This window comes from Lytechinus variegatus, chromosome 8, assembly GCF_018143015.1.
Source record: "Lytechinus variegatus isolate NC3 chromosome 8, Lvar_3.0, whole genome shotgun sequence".
Classification (NCBI taxonomy): domain Eukaryota; kingdom Metazoa; phylum Echinodermata; class Echinoidea; order Temnopleuroida; family Toxopneustidae; genus Lytechinus; species Lytechinus variegatus.
Genome location: NC_054747.1, coordinates 11,108,047 through 11,124,672, shown reverse-complemented (window position 1 = coordinate 11,124,672; position 16,626 = coordinate 11,108,047). Strand labels below are relative to the sequence as shown.

General features: G+C 40.0%; 1 protein-coding gene across 1 annotated transcript in view; it reads left to right on the top strand.

The window, feature by feature from the left end:
• Window positions 1-16,626, top strand: part of LOC121420643 — a 166,570-nt gene that overhangs the window by 47,889 nt on the left and 102,055 nt on the right. Inside the window, exons 41-57 of the mRNA XM_041615306.1 lie at window positions 226-327; window positions 1,017-1,193; window positions 1,547-1,798; window positions 2,407-2,709; window positions 3,342-3,525; window positions 4,846-4,997; window positions 5,616-5,744; window positions 7,265-7,411; window positions 8,402-8,581; window positions 9,156-9,353; window positions 10,608-10,803; window positions 11,183-11,388; window positions 11,751-11,990; window positions 12,831-13,034; window positions 14,005-14,172; window positions 14,902-15,184; window positions 15,597-15,844. Coding sequence (XP_041471240.1) covers window positions 226-327; window positions 1,017-1,193; window positions 1,547-1,798; window positions 2,407-2,709; window positions 3,342-3,525; window positions 4,846-4,997; window positions 5,616-5,744; window positions 7,265-7,411; window positions 8,402-8,581; window positions 9,156-9,353; window positions 10,608-10,803; window positions 11,183-11,388; window positions 11,751-11,990; window positions 12,831-13,034; window positions 14,005-14,172; window positions 14,902-15,184; window positions 15,597-15,844 — 3,369 coding nt within the window. The remainder of the gene's footprint in view (window positions 1-225; window positions 328-1,016; window positions 1,194-1,546; window positions 1,799-2,406; window positions 2,710-3,341; window positions 3,526-4,845; window positions 4,998-5,615; window positions 5,745-7,264; window positions 7,412-8,401; window positions 8,582-9,155; window positions 9,354-10,607; window positions 10,804-11,182; window positions 11,389-11,750; window positions 11,991-12,830; window positions 13,035-14,004; window positions 14,173-14,901; window positions 15,185-15,596; window positions 15,845-16,626) is intronic.

Here is a 16,626-nt window from a genome sequence, read left to right as displayed (position 1 = left end):
TAACTTAACTTAAGCGGGAAATTACTACTAATTCAACACAGGAAGGTCGATCTTAGTCTAGACTTGTCATAAGACCCAACAATTGCTGTAAATGTCAGTCACTGTCTGTGTTTCAGTATACTAAATGCATTTTGTTTTTGCACAGCATTTTATCAGTTTATGTACATTGGAATTTTAATGGTAAATCATTAATTTTTGGACCTTTTTCCTCTTTCCTTCCCTCAGGTTACTACTGTACGTCTGGTGTCGATAGGCCAGACCCTGGGGCTGACAACGAGACCTTGGTCAACTCGACATGTGCTTGCCCTGAACAGACATACTTCACCGGTAAGGACTCACTCCTCTCCTCTCTTCCCCCAAGATTGATTTTTAAAAAAAAGCTAGTGTTCAAATCTATGTCAGGAAGCAAACCTATCCCAGGTTGAGCACTGTGATTTCAATGCAATACATTATCAGCGTTTATGTAATGCTCGTTATTCAAACGTTTCAAATACCATATTGAAATAAGTGTTTTCCACAGCCTGAAGCACTTTTGTCCTGGACAAAGTTTGTGATTCTTTCTCATAAATCTCATCCCACAGCCCATTGCCTTTGTTATGAAGAGATTTGTTTGAATGGTTTTTAAGTGGATTATAAGCCTCGTGACCACTGAAATCTCTCTGATTATGTTAAGGACAGCCTGGCTCTAGTGGGTAACCATTTATTGAGGCTGTGGAACAGGGTCTCTTATTAATATTTTCTATATGGTTAGCCCCACCCCCCCCCCCCCATTTCCAAAACCGTTCCATAAGTTAAACATTCCTGGTGCAGAGCTGCATGATATTCAATAAGCCAATGTCCATCAAAGTTATTTTTAGATAATTATTTGCCAGCTCTTGCATCCTCAAATCCAATGCAGTTCTTTCTCGAGTCACCCATGAGCTCCTTTTCATGAAGGAGATGGAATTATAGAAGAATTTGATATGATTATCCAAAGTAATATCCAAGTAAGGTTTTAAAATTGACCTCTTGACCAGGTGAAGGAGGAATCTGTCCGATCGGTCATTACTGTCCTGAGGGGTCATCTCTGCCGATCCCATGCGAGGCCGGAACCTACAACAGTCTCACGCAACAGCCTGAGTGTATGGTGTGTCCTGAAGGCTACTACTGCATGGCCAATGCTACAGAGTTCTCTAGTACACCATGTCTGCCAGGTAAGTTGGTTAAGATCCTTCAGGAATTCATCATAATGTAGGATACCTTGAACCTACACCAGTCTAACGCGGTAGGCTGAGTGTATGGTGTGTCCCGAAGGCTACTACTGCATGGCCAATGCTACAGAGCTATCTAGTACACCATGCGTGCCTGGTAAGTTGGTTAAGATCCTTTAGAACTTCGTCATACGAATCATAGGATAAAAATTTTGAAATACTTTTCATCCATTGTTGCTTTATTTTCCCCATGTTATATCTGTCAAACAACATTCAATGTAAACTCTACTTGTAGTTCACCTCGTTTGCTCCTTGATCAAAGTCTGTTGAAATGATATAACTGTTTTTCCCTTCAGGTCAGTACTGTCCCAACGGAACGACCCATGCCTACGAGTTCCGCTGCCCACCAGGAACCTACCAACCCCAGTACAATGCCAAGTCAATGGACGAGTGCCTAGCCTGTCCCGGAGGTCGCTACTGCGCTGGGTACGGTAACAGTAACTACACAGGAGAGTGTGACGAGGGCTGGTACTGCACAGAGAGCGCCTACACTCCAAACGGGACTGACAACGGTGGAGAATGTCAACCAGGGTTCTATTGCCCAATGGGTAGGTTTCCTCTAGTTCTGATTTATCTCGTAATCATGCCGCTGGTGTCAATAGGTACATGTACCTAATGCACATAAATTTTCTTTCTTCTAACTTCTTTCATTTTCCTCTCTTTCTGACTACTCTCTTCTGTTTACTTGACCCTTCTCTCATTTAATTGCTCCAATGTTGTGTTCTCCTATTAGTATCATTTTCTTTGGTCTACCTCAAGCCTTTCAAGGTGTGCCTCATGAGTGATTTCATGTTGAACAACCTGCTGTAATTTTTACTGTCAGTTAGTTTTCTTTCGATCAGTCTGAATAAAGGTACATTGTGATTTATTTACTGCATACATGTACTGTTTACAAGTATTAGGGTACACTACCAAATGATATATGTTTGTCCATTCATGCATTGAGGACCACCTTTGATAGGTGTGCAAGAACTAGTCAGGCCATTCTGTGCCCTTATTAGTCTTTGGCAGTGTGGACAGGGAATACTCGCAACTTTTATAAAGGTTGTTCACCCTGGTATTCCTGGCCTGTCTGAGTTCTACAGCCACTGCAGTTCTGTTAGCCTTGCATACTTTATCAAAATATACAATATCTGCTTGAATTCTTTGCTTCTAGGCTCTGATGCACCCGTCCCATGCACCCCTGGCTATTACTGTGACATTGCCGGCCTTCCTGCCCCCACGGACATGTGTGCCCCAGGGTTCTACTGCACGCTGGCTGCGACGACACCCACGCCCCTGGACGGATCGACCGGGGATGAATGCCCGGCTGGGTTCTACTGCGGGGAGGGGTCTTCCTATCCTCTGGCCTGTCCCCTGGGGACGTATAGCCCCTCCCTTAGGAATGAGAACGTCACAGACTGTCTGGATTGCACACATGGACAGTACTGCGGAGATCATAATCTGACAGCGCCCTCAGGTGAGCAAGAAAAGAGAATCTTCTATTTAGTTGCTTTGTTTTTCATTTTCCTAGTGTAATGTATGTATGGTTGTGTGTCAATTACTCTGGTCAATATACATGAATTTGAACTTTGATTGTTCATACAGGATGAGTGAGAGAGGTAAAGGGAGAGGAGAGAGAGAGTTACAGATTTGAATGGATGGGGAGGGGAACTTCACCCACATTGTGCTGCGCCCAACCTTGGTGAAGTGAATGGGTATCCGGTAGGAAGAAATTCCTTGAATGCTTGAACGCCTGTATATGTAGGTAGCCTATACATGTAGGTAGCCAAGCTAAAGCCAGGGTAATAATAATAGCAGGGTCCACTGGGAAAACAGTTTTTGGAACTGAAGTGGCTACCCTTGGTAAACAAACTGTTATTATTACTATTATTATAATTATTAATTTGCATGAGGGATGGAGAAAGGTAATGATAACTTATTTGAGTAATGTTATGTTATGTATGAGAGTAATGTAAATATCTTACTGCTTGACAGGTATCTAGGACAAGATCATAAATTCCTTGCATATCATTAATACCTATTCCAATTGTCAATTTGCAGTTGTTGCGCAAAATTATGATTACACAAGCTTTTCTCTTTCTCTCTCAGGTAATTGCAGCCGAGGGTTCTACTGTACGCCCGGCCAGCAGGTAGCGGATGCAGTCCCTTGCCCTGTTGGCTTCTACTGTCCTGAGATGACCTTTGACCCCATCCTGTGTCCAGGCGGAACTTACCAAACTGAAGAAGGCCAGTGGACGTGTGATACGTGCCCAGAGGGGTACTATTGTGATAAGTAAGGAATGATTTAAGTGAAATTGAATGATTTTCATGTAGAGTTGCAAAGTTGGGAGGAGGAAGTGAGAAAAGTGCCATTTGGATGAAAAGGGAGAACAAACCATGTTATTGCTAACTCTTTCAAATTCTTTCAAGTCAAATAGTCGCCAGTGACCAAGTCGTATGAAAGGACTTATATTTTGTTGTTTTATGGGTTCCATGTTGAATTGAAGGTATTCTATAGGACCGCTGGTAATTTGATGTCAACATTTCTCACTTAACAGTTTGGATTTTCTATAGAACTATTGCACTTCTTGTCACTTATACAAGTCATTCATGTAACATGTAAGATAATATTAGATAATGGTAGAACAATGTACGTCTCACATACTGACCTCAATCAATTTTATCATCATCATCATTATTTTCCCTCTTGTTTTACATGTACCATCATGGTCATCATCATCATCATTACCATCATCACCATCGTCATCATGATCATCATCATGATCATCATCATCATCATCATCATCATTATCATCATCATCATCACCATCATCATTATCATCATCATTATCATCATCATCACCATCATCACTGTCATCATTATCTTCATCATCATCACCGTCATCATTATCATTATTATCATCATCGTCATCACCATCATCATCATCATCATCATCACCATCATCATCATCACCGTCATCATTATCATCATCATCATCACCGTCATTATCATCATCATCACTGTCATCATTATCATCATCATCATCACCGTCATCATTATCATCATCATCATCACCATCATCATTATCATCATCATCATCATCATCACCATCATCATTATCATCATCATCATCACCATCATCATCATTATCATCATCATTATCATCATCATCACCGTCATCATCATTATCATCATCATTATCATCATCACCGTCATCACCATCATCACCATCATCATTATCATCATCATCATCACCGTCATCATTATCATCATCATCGCCATCATCATTATCATTATCATCATCACCTTCATCATTGTCATCATCATCATCACCATCATCATTATCATCATCATCATCACCATCATCATTATCATCATCATTATCATCATTATCACTGTCATCACCATCATCATTATCATCATCATCACTGTCATCACCATCATCATCATCAGTATCATCATCATCACCATCACCAACATCATCCATTTCTGTCTCTGGCAATTGATTTGAATTGACTAGAATTGATTGACGATTGCTATCATTCAATTGATTTACATTGAATATTCTCAGGAAAAACAGTAACCATCTAATTGGCATGTCTTTTCTCTTAGTTCAAACGGTGTTGTCACAGCAAACATCACTTGCCCAGCTGGCTATTACTGCCCAGCGGGTACTACCAGAGCCGATGAATTCCCTTGCCCTACCGGCACCTATGGCAATGAGACGGGATATGCACGGGAATCGCAGTGTACTGCTTGTACAGGTGAGGAAAGAAAGCTACGCCTCTTTTTTTTTTTCCTCTTCCTCTCATTTTTCTTCTCCCTCTTTTTCTACTTCTACTTGTTTTTCTTGTTTTTGTTGTTGTTCTTCTCCTTTCACTTCTCCTTCTCCTCCCATTACACTCATCTGCGATTCGTGGAGTATTTGCCCTGACTCCTGGAATATTTCTAAAATTACATTCTGAACCATTATGCTATTAAAAAAAAATTGGTTTTACGGGTAATTTCTTAATACTTAGTAATATCTTGAAAATTAAATGTGTTTGTTTTCAGTGTTATCAAATGATGTAACTGTTACATACCCCTGGTACCTTATTGTTATGAAGAAGATCTTAATGCTAAATAGGTTCATTATTGCGGATTGAAATCATCGCTAGAGGGTATTCATTTGTCTCGCAATCACTTTTTGAGAGATTGATCACGAATATCCTAGAAAGCCAGTGAACGCTTTTTGCGAGAGTGATCACGAATTTCCTTGTTGACCATAGTAGATTGCGAGACAAATGAATACCCTCTAGCGATTAAGATCTTAATGCCTTGTTTTTGTCATAGATGTATAACAGGATAAAATGAATAATCAATTCCAACATATTTTTATATAGGTGGGTATTACTGTGAAGAAGTAGGACTGACATCTCCCAGTGATCTATGCAACGCTGGATATTACTGCAGACAGTACGCTAACACATCTACACCGGATCTAGGATATGATGCTGACGTCTGCCCTGCAGGTGAGTTCACTACTTTATGAAAATAATCATACCAAATAACAAATAAATTACAATATTTACAAATAATTGAAATTATATTTATATAAAAAGAAACAATGAACACACAAACAAAAATGAAAGTCATGTATTTATAGATGTTGTGGAGCGTTGTGGCCCAGTGGATTAGTCTTTGGACTTTGAAACAGAGGGTCGTGGGTTCGAATCCCAGCCATGGCGTAATTTCCTTCAGCAAGGAACTGATCCACAATGTGCTGCACTCAACCCAGGTGAGGTAAATGGGTACCGGTAGGAAGTAATTCCTTAAAAGCTGTGTGCGCTATGAACGCCTAGCTTAGCCGGGTAATATAGGAGCGCCTTGAGCACCTAACAAGGTGGATATGTGCGCAATATAAATACCCTATATTATTATTGTTAATTTATTACAGAGAATCAAATTGTGCTTGAAGAAAGAGAATATTGATCTCAAACTTGTTTAATATAATGGCAATGTTGGTTGAATTTTGTTGGCCTAGGATGATGAACTGTTATCCAGTTTCATGAATTTCTTATGAAGTTCCTTCTTCGAAATTTGTTCAAGCTTTTCGATATCATATAAAGATCGGAGCCTAATATGACCACTGAAATGTCTTTGAACGACCTCTGTGTGTAAAAGCCACCCCCCACCACCCGCCCGTCTCTGAATGTTGTAATGTTTTTTTTTTTTAGAAATCACCTTTTATTCATAGAAAAGGGAATCAAATACAACAATGGGCCCAGGTTATCAGTTCTAGACGAACGTAATACAGGGCAACATAAAATGAATACAGTACGGTATACATAAACAAACATAAAAAAAGAGATGATAATTATTTACATATCAAACGCGTCGATTCAATTCATAACAAAATTCATAGTAAAATGATGAGAAGGGGGAAGGAGGGGATATGCTATCTCATGGTTGAACTTAAAGAGAAATTCTAGTAGTTGCAGTAAACACTGATTTCATGAGAAAGTCTGTAAAACCAGGCTTAATTGTCAGTATATCATCGAGGATGAAGATCTGGTACAGTTACATAAACTGAACTTTGTGAAATCTTGAAATCTACGCTGAAAAACGTTCACACTGAAGATCACCAACACAGATAGGCACACGTGGGACAGTGTATTATTATTGCTGGAATAAAGACCCGACGGAAGTCACCGAATCCGCGCTTATTTTGCTTATTTCTCAGCAATTACACAGTTTCTCCCAGAATCCTTTGGCACATATTTTTTATTCATACAAACAGACACTTGGGTGGTTATTATATTAGATTCTGTAAAAAGTCATTTTGAGATCGTTACCAAAACTGGAATTTATCTTTAAGTTGTTCTGATTTTAAAATGAGTTCTTTGTACTAACATATTGGTGTTACAAAATTATATAAATAATGCAATTATAAATATACAGTGTATGAAAAGATAAAGTGTAAATTCACATAAGTAGGCCCATATCTTGAATTTATATTTTATATATATTTAATTTCTATATTATATTTTAGGTTTCTACTGTCCAGAAGGCACATCCGAGCCGTACCAGTGCCCCGCCGGTACTTTCAGCAATCAAATGGGTCTACACAATGTTACGCAGTGTACACAATGTCTAGCTGGATACTACTGTGAGAGTGTCAATCTCACTGACACTGAAGGTAAGGTGTTATTTAGTCTTGGTGTTATTACTTGTACACAGTGTCTAGCTGGATACTACTGTGAGAGTGTCAATCTCACTGACACTGAAGGTAAGGTGTTATTTAGTCTTGGTGTTATTACTTGAACACAGTGTCTAGCTTGAAACTACTGTGAGAGTGTCAATCTCACTGACACTGAAGGTAAGGTGTTATTTAGTCTTGGTGTTATTACTTGTACACAGTGTCTAGCTGGATACTACTGTGAGAGTGTCAATCTCACTGACACTGAAGGTAAGGAGTTATTTAGTGTTGGTGTTATTACTTGTACACAGTGTCTAGCTGGATACTACTGTGAGAATGTCAATCTCACTGACACCAAATGTAAGGTGTTATTTAGTGTTGGTGTTATTACTTTTACACAGTGTCTAGCTGGATACTACTGTGAGAGTGTTAATCTCACTGACACAAAAGGTAAGATGTTATTTAGTGTTGGTGTTATTACTTGTACTCAGTGTCTAGCTGGATACTACTGTGAGAGTGTTAATCTCACTGACACTGAAGGTAAGGTGTTATTTAGTGTTGGTGTTATTACTTGTACACAGTGTCTAGCTTGATACTACTGTGAGAGTGTTAATCTCACTGACACTGAAGGTAAGGTGTTATTTAGTCTTGGTATTATTACTTGAACACAGTGTCTAGCTTGATACTACTGTGAGAGTGTCAATCTCACTGACACTGAAGGTAAGGTGTTATTTAGTCTTGGTGTTATTACTTGTACACAGTGTCTAGCTGGATACTACTGTGAGAGTGTTAATCTCACTGACACTGAAGGTAAGGTGTTATTTAGTCTTGGTGTTATTACTTGTACACAGTGTCTAGCTGGATACTACTGTGAGAGTGTCAATCTCACTGACACTGAAGGTAAGGTGTTATTTAGTCTTGGTGTTATTACTTGAACACAGTGTCTAGCTTGATACTACTGTGAGAGTGTCAATCTCACTGACACTGAAGGTAAGGTGTTATTTAGTCTTGGTGTTATTACTTGTACACAGTGTCTAGCTGGATACTACTGTGAGAGTGTCAATCTCACTGACACTGAAGGTAAGGTGTTATTTAGTGTTGGTGTTATTACTTGTACACAGTGTCTAGCTGGATACTACTGTGAGAGTGTCAATCTCACTGACACTGAAGGTAAGGTGTTATTTAGTGTTGGTGTTATTACTTGTACACAGTGTCTAGCTGGATACTACTGTGAGAATGCCAATCTCACTGACACCGAAGGTAAGGAGTTATTACTTGTACACAGTATCTAGCTGGTTACTACTGTGAGGGTGTTAATCTCACTGACACCAAAGGTAAAGTGTTGTTAAGTGTTGGTGTTATTACATGTGAAGTTGGATTAGTTTGTATGTACATGTACTGTCTTGCTGGATATTACTGGATGTTAGATTAGTTTGTGAAAGGCTTGTCTATTTTTTACTTGACCATTCTCTAATGCTGTATATGCACAGTTTTAAGTCCCCCTTCAATCATTAAATCTTCTTTCTCCATCTATGCCTTTGCCAGGACAGCTCACTACTTCTGTCCATCCTTTACTGCAGCGTATGAGCACATCAGTTTTAAGTCCCCCTCCATCATTTAAATCTCTTTCTCCATTTAGGCCCCCACAGAGAAAACTCACTACGTTTGTCCATTCTTTAATGCTTGATACTAAACACACACATCAGTTCTAAGCCCTCAATTATTAAAATCTTTCTCCATTCAGGCCTCTGCCAAGAAGGGTTCTACTGCCCTCTGGGGTCTTCGTCACGCACAGAGATGACCTGTACGGAGGGTCACTATTGTCCAGAGGGGTCACCTTCACCCACTGGATGTCCAGAGGGGACCTTTAACCCCTACCAAGGTCAGATAGAGGTCGGTGACTGCACTGATTGTACGCCAGGCAGTTACTGCGAAACACAAGGTCAGTATATTGCAATGTATTATTTATTTTAATCAATGATACCAGGGGCCCGTTGCAGAAAGAGTTGCTTTTAAACGCATGTAAAAAAATCAATTGCAAGTCCTAAATACGCGCTGTTGATTGGTTGAAAATCAAGCTGCGCATGATTTTTAGAGTTGCAATTGATTGCAATTGATTGCAACTCTTTCTGCAACGGGCCCCAGTTGTGGTAACAATCTCAAAATGAGAATCCAATGAAATTACCACTAAAGTGTTTGTATGTACAAGTAAAAGGTATTTGTCAAGTAGCTCTATAAGAAAATGCGTAATATCTGATAAAGAAAGCAATATAAGCACAGAATTCCATCAAATGTTGTTTTTCGGTGCAATATTAATACACTGTCCCACATATGTTTTTCTGTGTTAGTGATCATCAGAATTATCAATTTTGAGCTAAGAATTCATGATTTTACAAAGATAAGTCTACATTGATATTCCAGATCTAGATGTATGATAATATTTTGACAGTTAACCTTGAATTAAAACACATTCACATTAAATAATTGATGCAACTACTGTCTTTTACCTTTAAGCTTGAATAGGCACATCCTAAGCTTTGAAATGATAAATAACTTGTCAATACCCACACAAATACTTGATCCAATGCCGAAGAAATTCAGCGAGAGCTTCAGAAAATAAGGAGAAACCAACAAGGTTTGAAGTTCAGGATTCACCCGAGTACGCGCTGCTTGCATTATACATGTACAATTTCAGCGAAACCTCAATTCAGTCCAGAATAAATGATGTCAGAGAAACACTTAAATCTTATCTTTAATGAAACTACTTCAAATTTTGACAAGTATGAAGAACTGGAAATATTCTTTCTTACAGAATTTTTTTGGGGTCATTTTTAGCTTCTGAAGACCTAGCTTCTGTTTTTGCAACTATATAGAACCTTTCCCATGGCAACTTATTGGTTTGGGGGTTACAGGTCACGTATTGTTTTGTTATGCAATAAAAGAAAGAAAAAAATCACTGGATTTAAAATGCAAATTGGCATTGTATTGAAAAGTGTTGCTATCATCATGCGGATCGTTGTCTCGATGTTTTTTTTCAGAGTTTAAGAATTAATAGATATGAATGATTTTGGCCAATTTGAGGATCAGACGTTAATTAATCTTGACGTTATACAAGCTGTTCGCCTTTATGTGTTAATTTGATGTTAATCCATTTAATAACTGGTATTGATTTTCTATTGGTCAATTTATTTTCTAGGTCTTGTTGAGCCAACTGGTCCATGTGAGCCTGGATACTACTGTCCAGCTGGTCAGAACTCATCCAGACCGTACGACTATCCCTGTACGGTCAGTCATTACTGCCCGCTCAACTCCACCGAGCCGCTGCTATGCGAGAACGGAACGTACATGAATCAGACGCACGCATCAGAGTGTTTCGTTTGCCCTGCAGGATGGTAAGTCCTGATTGGTAGTCATGATGATGATGGTGGTGATATGATGATGGTGGTGGTGATGATGGTGGTGATATGATGATGATGATAATGTTAACCGTGAAAATGCTGATAGTGATGATGGTGGGGAGTATGAGAGCTACTACTGCCCATACAGAACCGGTATCGACTTGTAGCCTTACCCTCGTGAGACCTATAACAACGATACCGATATCTCTATCTTTCCAATACCAGGTCTATGTGTATTGTGTTCTTGGGGACCTCTACAGTGATGTGTTCTTGGGGACCTCATACTCGTGTATTCAGAGGGGTACTACTGCCCAGACGAAACCGGTATCGACTTGCAGCTTTGTCACTGATCTCTCTATCTTTCCTATTTCAGGTATTGTGTGCTTGGGGACCTCATAGCGATGTGTCCGGAAGGCTACTACTGCCCAGACGGAACCGGTATCGACTGGCAGCCTTGCCCCCGTGGAACCTATAACAATGATACCAGTCTCTCTGAAGAGCTAGAATGTCGGCAGTGTCCTGGTGGTTATTACTGTGGAGAGGTGGCTCAGACTGATTACATAACAGAATGTGATCCAGGTGAGTTGGGGTACCTGTAATGTATTATTATCATTATAAAAAAAATACATGGGGGGGGCTCGGGGCAATTTTGACCCCAAAATATCAAAAGAGATCTAGAAATTAAAGAAGAGCCTTGTAATATCCCCATTCACTTCAGTATTAAAGCTTATCCAATGTCACAGATTTTGGCAGCTGGTTGTCAAACTTAGCCCCCCAAAATAAAACCTATATTATTTTTTTTGTCTGGTTTCATCAACCTCTCTTATAATGCAACCAGATATCGGTACTTTACAAACTCACATGTTGGATTTGATGGGACAGGTAAATGAAAGGGACATTTTTTCAAACAATTTTTAATTGATACCCCTTTCTTCTTCCAGGTTTTTACTGCGAATACGGTGTAGACCGAGCCGACCCCAACGGCAACAACAACTCCACCCTGGTAAACGCATCCTGCGCCGTCCTCGGCGAACACACCGGTGTCGGCGGCATCTGCCCCGAGGGGTCATACTGCCCTCGGGGGTCCAATCAACCGATAGAATGCGAAGCTGGGTCGTTCGCTAATACTACGGGATTAGAGGCATGCTGGGATTGCCCGGCCGGGTACTACTGTCTTGAAGGTGAGCGTGATCTTTGGAGGGTAATATTGAGATGGCAATTGTTATATTCGTCATTTATTTGATAAATTGGTTTGAAAAAATTATAAAATACCTTTGCAGCTTCAAAATATTTGAAAGAAATATGAAAATGTAGGTAAAATTAATTTTTAAAAAGGGGAATACAACTCACTGTTGCTACATTTCGCCAACTATCAATTGGCTTCTCTCGGTGAATGATGAATCGGCTGAAGAGGAGACCTTCATATTGGTTGAGATTTGGGGGATTCTGTAGGCACTTCACTATGTCTTGCACATGAAAGAGGCTTGGAATCTTTTGAATAACCCGCATGTGACTAAATGAAGCAAAGGCCTCCTTTCTTGATCAGGATCAGGGACTAGTTTCAGATAAGGAACGGTGTGTAAGGAAGGGGAAAGACTTTTCATTCTTTCCCAGGTGACCACCTTTCGCCTTGAGTATCAGGGCCCCATCTTACAAAGAGTTCCGATTGATCTGATCAATCGTAACTATGGACGGCCACCAACATCAATATCTATGATACATGTTCAAAATATTTTCTAGCTGTGATGTATATTCATGCATTCATTGTTTTCAAAAAAATCGACTGCGCTTCTTTTTGCATACAAAGGACATACAAGGACAATTTTTCGTAGGCACTGATGGATTTCCATAGAGTTATGATTGATCGGATCAATCATAACTCTTTGTAAGTTGGGGCCCAGATCAGGATTACTTGTTGCAATCAGTAAGGTATTGTAATGTATTCCTATATTGGCATAGGCATCTCAATCAACCCTACAAAGCATAGTACTTTGAACATCTTTGCATCGTATCTATTGCAGGTGCGGTCACCTACGAGGACACGCCCTGTCCAGAGGGTCACTATTGTCCGATCGGCACGACTTCCATCTACGAGTACCCCTGCCCGGACGGGACATACTACAACACTACACATGCTACTGAGATGAGTGACTGTATCGCCTGTCCAGGAGGGTACTACTGTGAGATTGACGGACTGGGTTACCCGACCGGACCTTGCTCTCCAGGTAAGGAAGGCTGTGATGGTGGTGGAGGTGCTGATGGTGATGCTGATGTTTATAATGATGATGATGGGGGTGATGGTGGTGATGATAATGATAAAGAGTGATTATGGTGATAATATTGACAATGGAAATGGTGACAATGATGGTGATGATAATGGTGGTGATGATGATGATGATGGTGATGAAGATGGTGATGATGACGATGATGATGATGATGATTGTGATGATGATGACGGTGATGATGATGATGATGGTGATGATGGTGGTGATGATTATTATGGTGATGAGATGATAATGATGATGGTGATGATGATGGTGATGGTGGTGATGATATTGGTCATGAGGATGATGATGTTGATGGTGATGATGATATTGGTGGTGAGGATGATGATGTTGATGGTGGTGATGATGGTGATGACGATGATGGTGGTGGTGATGATGATGACGATGATGGTGGTGATGGTGATGATGGCGATGATGTTGGTGATGATGGTGGTGATGATGATGATGGTGGTGATGATGATGATGATGATGATGATGATGGTGATGATAATAATAATGATAATACATATGATTTAAATAGGGTCTTTTCCATTTTTAATTAAATGCTCAAGGCGTTTAGAAGAGAGCAAAATGACGATGATGATAATGATGGTGATGATGATGGTGATGATGATGATGATGATGATGGTGATGATGATAATGATGGTGAAGATGATGCAGATGGTGATTGTACATGTAGATGATTATGATCATGTTGACTGCAGTGATGGTAACGATAAAAATACATGTTGTAACATAACAATGGATCTTGATGACATTGATAAAAACAATGTATTGAGAAACAATGTTACAAATACATGTACATGTACTTCTTCTGGGGGTTATTTTATATACTTGATCTCACCTCATCTTATAGAAATACTATCGTATGCCGTGACATGTGTATTATTTCACTTTCTGTCAACTTTAGGTTGGTACTGCTCCGGTAACTCCTCATCGTCCATGACAACGACCCACGGGGGAGAATGTCAGCCCGGTACCTTCTGCCCTGAAGCATCTTATGCTCCTACTCAATGCACTCCAGGGATGTACTGCCAAACCGCTGGTCTGGACACACCGACTGGTAATTGCTCCCAAGGTGAGAAGACTAGACTGGACTAGATTGGTGGATTTATAATAGTGACCATGAAAAAAAAACGATTCTCATATAGGGAAATTATCTTGAGAAGAACCTGTCTTCTTTGTGTTTTCCTTTGGTTGTCACAAATTGAAAGGTTTCATAGTATATAACTTCTCCTTGTGGAGCGTTGTGGACCAGTGGATTTTAATCACCGGACTTTGAAACAGAGGTCGTGGGTTCGAATCCCATCCATGGCGTAATTTTCTTCAGCAAGAATATGCAACATTTATACAGCGCTTAATACAATGTTTCATAGCGCTGAATATTCTTACCCTGGCTTTAGCAAGGCTACCCTGATAGGACGCTCGAGCATTCAAGGATTTTTTTCCTACCCACTCCCATTTGCTTCACCTGAGTGGATAGTGGCAAATGAAAATAAACGCCATGTCAAAGGATCTGATTGCTGCAGTGGGTATCGAACCCAGACCTTGCTGTTCAAAGTCAAGAGACTTATCCACTGAGCCACAACACTTTTACAGAATATATTGATGCACAATGTGCTGCACTCAGTCCTGGTGAGGTTAACAGGTTCGAGGAAATAATTCCTCAAAAAGCTTTGAGCACCAGAATCTGTAGCCTAGCCATAGCCAGTGTAATGTAGGAGGGCCTTGAGCACCTCACAAGGTGGATGTGTGTATATTCTTTATGTATAATTCTTGTTCATGTTCATCTATCTTCATTTTCCAGGATTCTACTGCACCCTTGGCGCATCGGACCCCGACCCACGGGACAACAGCACCGGGGCTATCTGCCCTGTAGGTCACTACTGCCCCGAGGGTAGCCCCGCCCCGATCCCTTGCCCCACTGGCTACTACCTGGACTCTGAAGAGAACAGTGCTATAGGCGACTGCTTGTCCTGTCCATTGGGCGAGTTTTGTCCTGGTGTGGGAAGGGAGACGTCGGCTGGACAGTGCGATGCTGGCTTCTACTGTCCAGGTGGACAGAATGTATCTGCACCAGCGGAATATGTGTAAGTATAGCTGTTCTTTGCTTAGTCTTGTAATAATAATATCAATCATGGTATAATCTATTCACATTATGGATTTTGTATATCAAAGATTTAAACACGTCAAAGATCTATTGTGTTCTCATCTTATTTTACCCTGAAACATCAATAACTGTAAGGGGAAATCTGAATTGTACGTAATTTTTTTCTTCTATTTTTCACTTGAGATAGACATATCGGTAGCCTATCTTAGCAGGGGTAATATAGGAGTGCCTTGAGCACCTAGCAGGTGGATGCTTGCACTATACAAATCCTATGATATTATTATTATTTATTATAATACAGTATAGAGTGTAGGAGAACATTAAATATGATAATATGATTGCAAATTGCTCCAATTTAATCTGTGATTGTTCCCCCCCCCCCATACCCACAGCTGTCCCGAAGGCTATTTCTGCGAGGCAGGAAGCTTTGACCCTCAGATCTGCGAGAACGGCACCTTCCAGAATGAGATCGGCCAGAGCTCCTGCAAGCAATGTCCAGCTGGCTACTACTGTGATAACACACTGGCCCCGGTCGTCCTCAACATCACTGGCCTATGTCCATCCGGTCACTATTGTCCAGCGGGTACAAGATACGCTGTTGAGTTCCCCTGCCCGATCGGAACATTCAATAACCAAACAGGTGGGAGTTCCTTCTCGAATCACTACACCCTTCTTGCCTAGTGAACAATCAATCATGCATCTTGCCTTGCCATTGAACCATTAAAGACATTGGACATAAGTTGGGTTTAACTAATACCCAGGTTTAAAGTTGTTTAAGTATGGGAAGCCAAAAGAATCAAAATTATTATTAAGTTGTATGTTTCTTATGTTAACTGTGCTCTTTCCTGATTCATCGATGGTGAAGACAATCATCTATTTATACTTTCTAGACAATTATGAATGATTTGAGAGCCAAATGAGCTTGAGATCTTTGTTTTTCAATCTCAAAAGTTGATTGGAAGATCCTGTTTGTTTCCTTATCAATTATGAATGTAAAAAGGGAGTAGCCTAGATATGCCAATGGCTTTTTGTTACTCCCTCACATTCCATTCATATACTTTATATTTTATGTTTGTCTTCAGTTGTCAATTTTGTCTAAATAATGTACAACTGTCAATGTTGTGTGTACTCAATTAGATTAACTCACTATTACATTGTACCCTGTTTTTTAAGAGATGTGAAATAAATGAATTTGAATTTGAATTTGAAATATGATATCTCTACTGTTAGTGATTTATGAAACAATTCGTTTTCCACAACTTTAAACCCGAGTTTAGGTTAAACTTGACTTCAGAATACGAGCCAGTGACACAACATATGCTCCTGTGACATCTGCTTCAGTCTTGTGATCTCAGAGGGCATAGGGTTAGAGTTAGGATTGTAATAGAGGTTTTGGTTCAGAATAATGTAAAGATTTAGTAC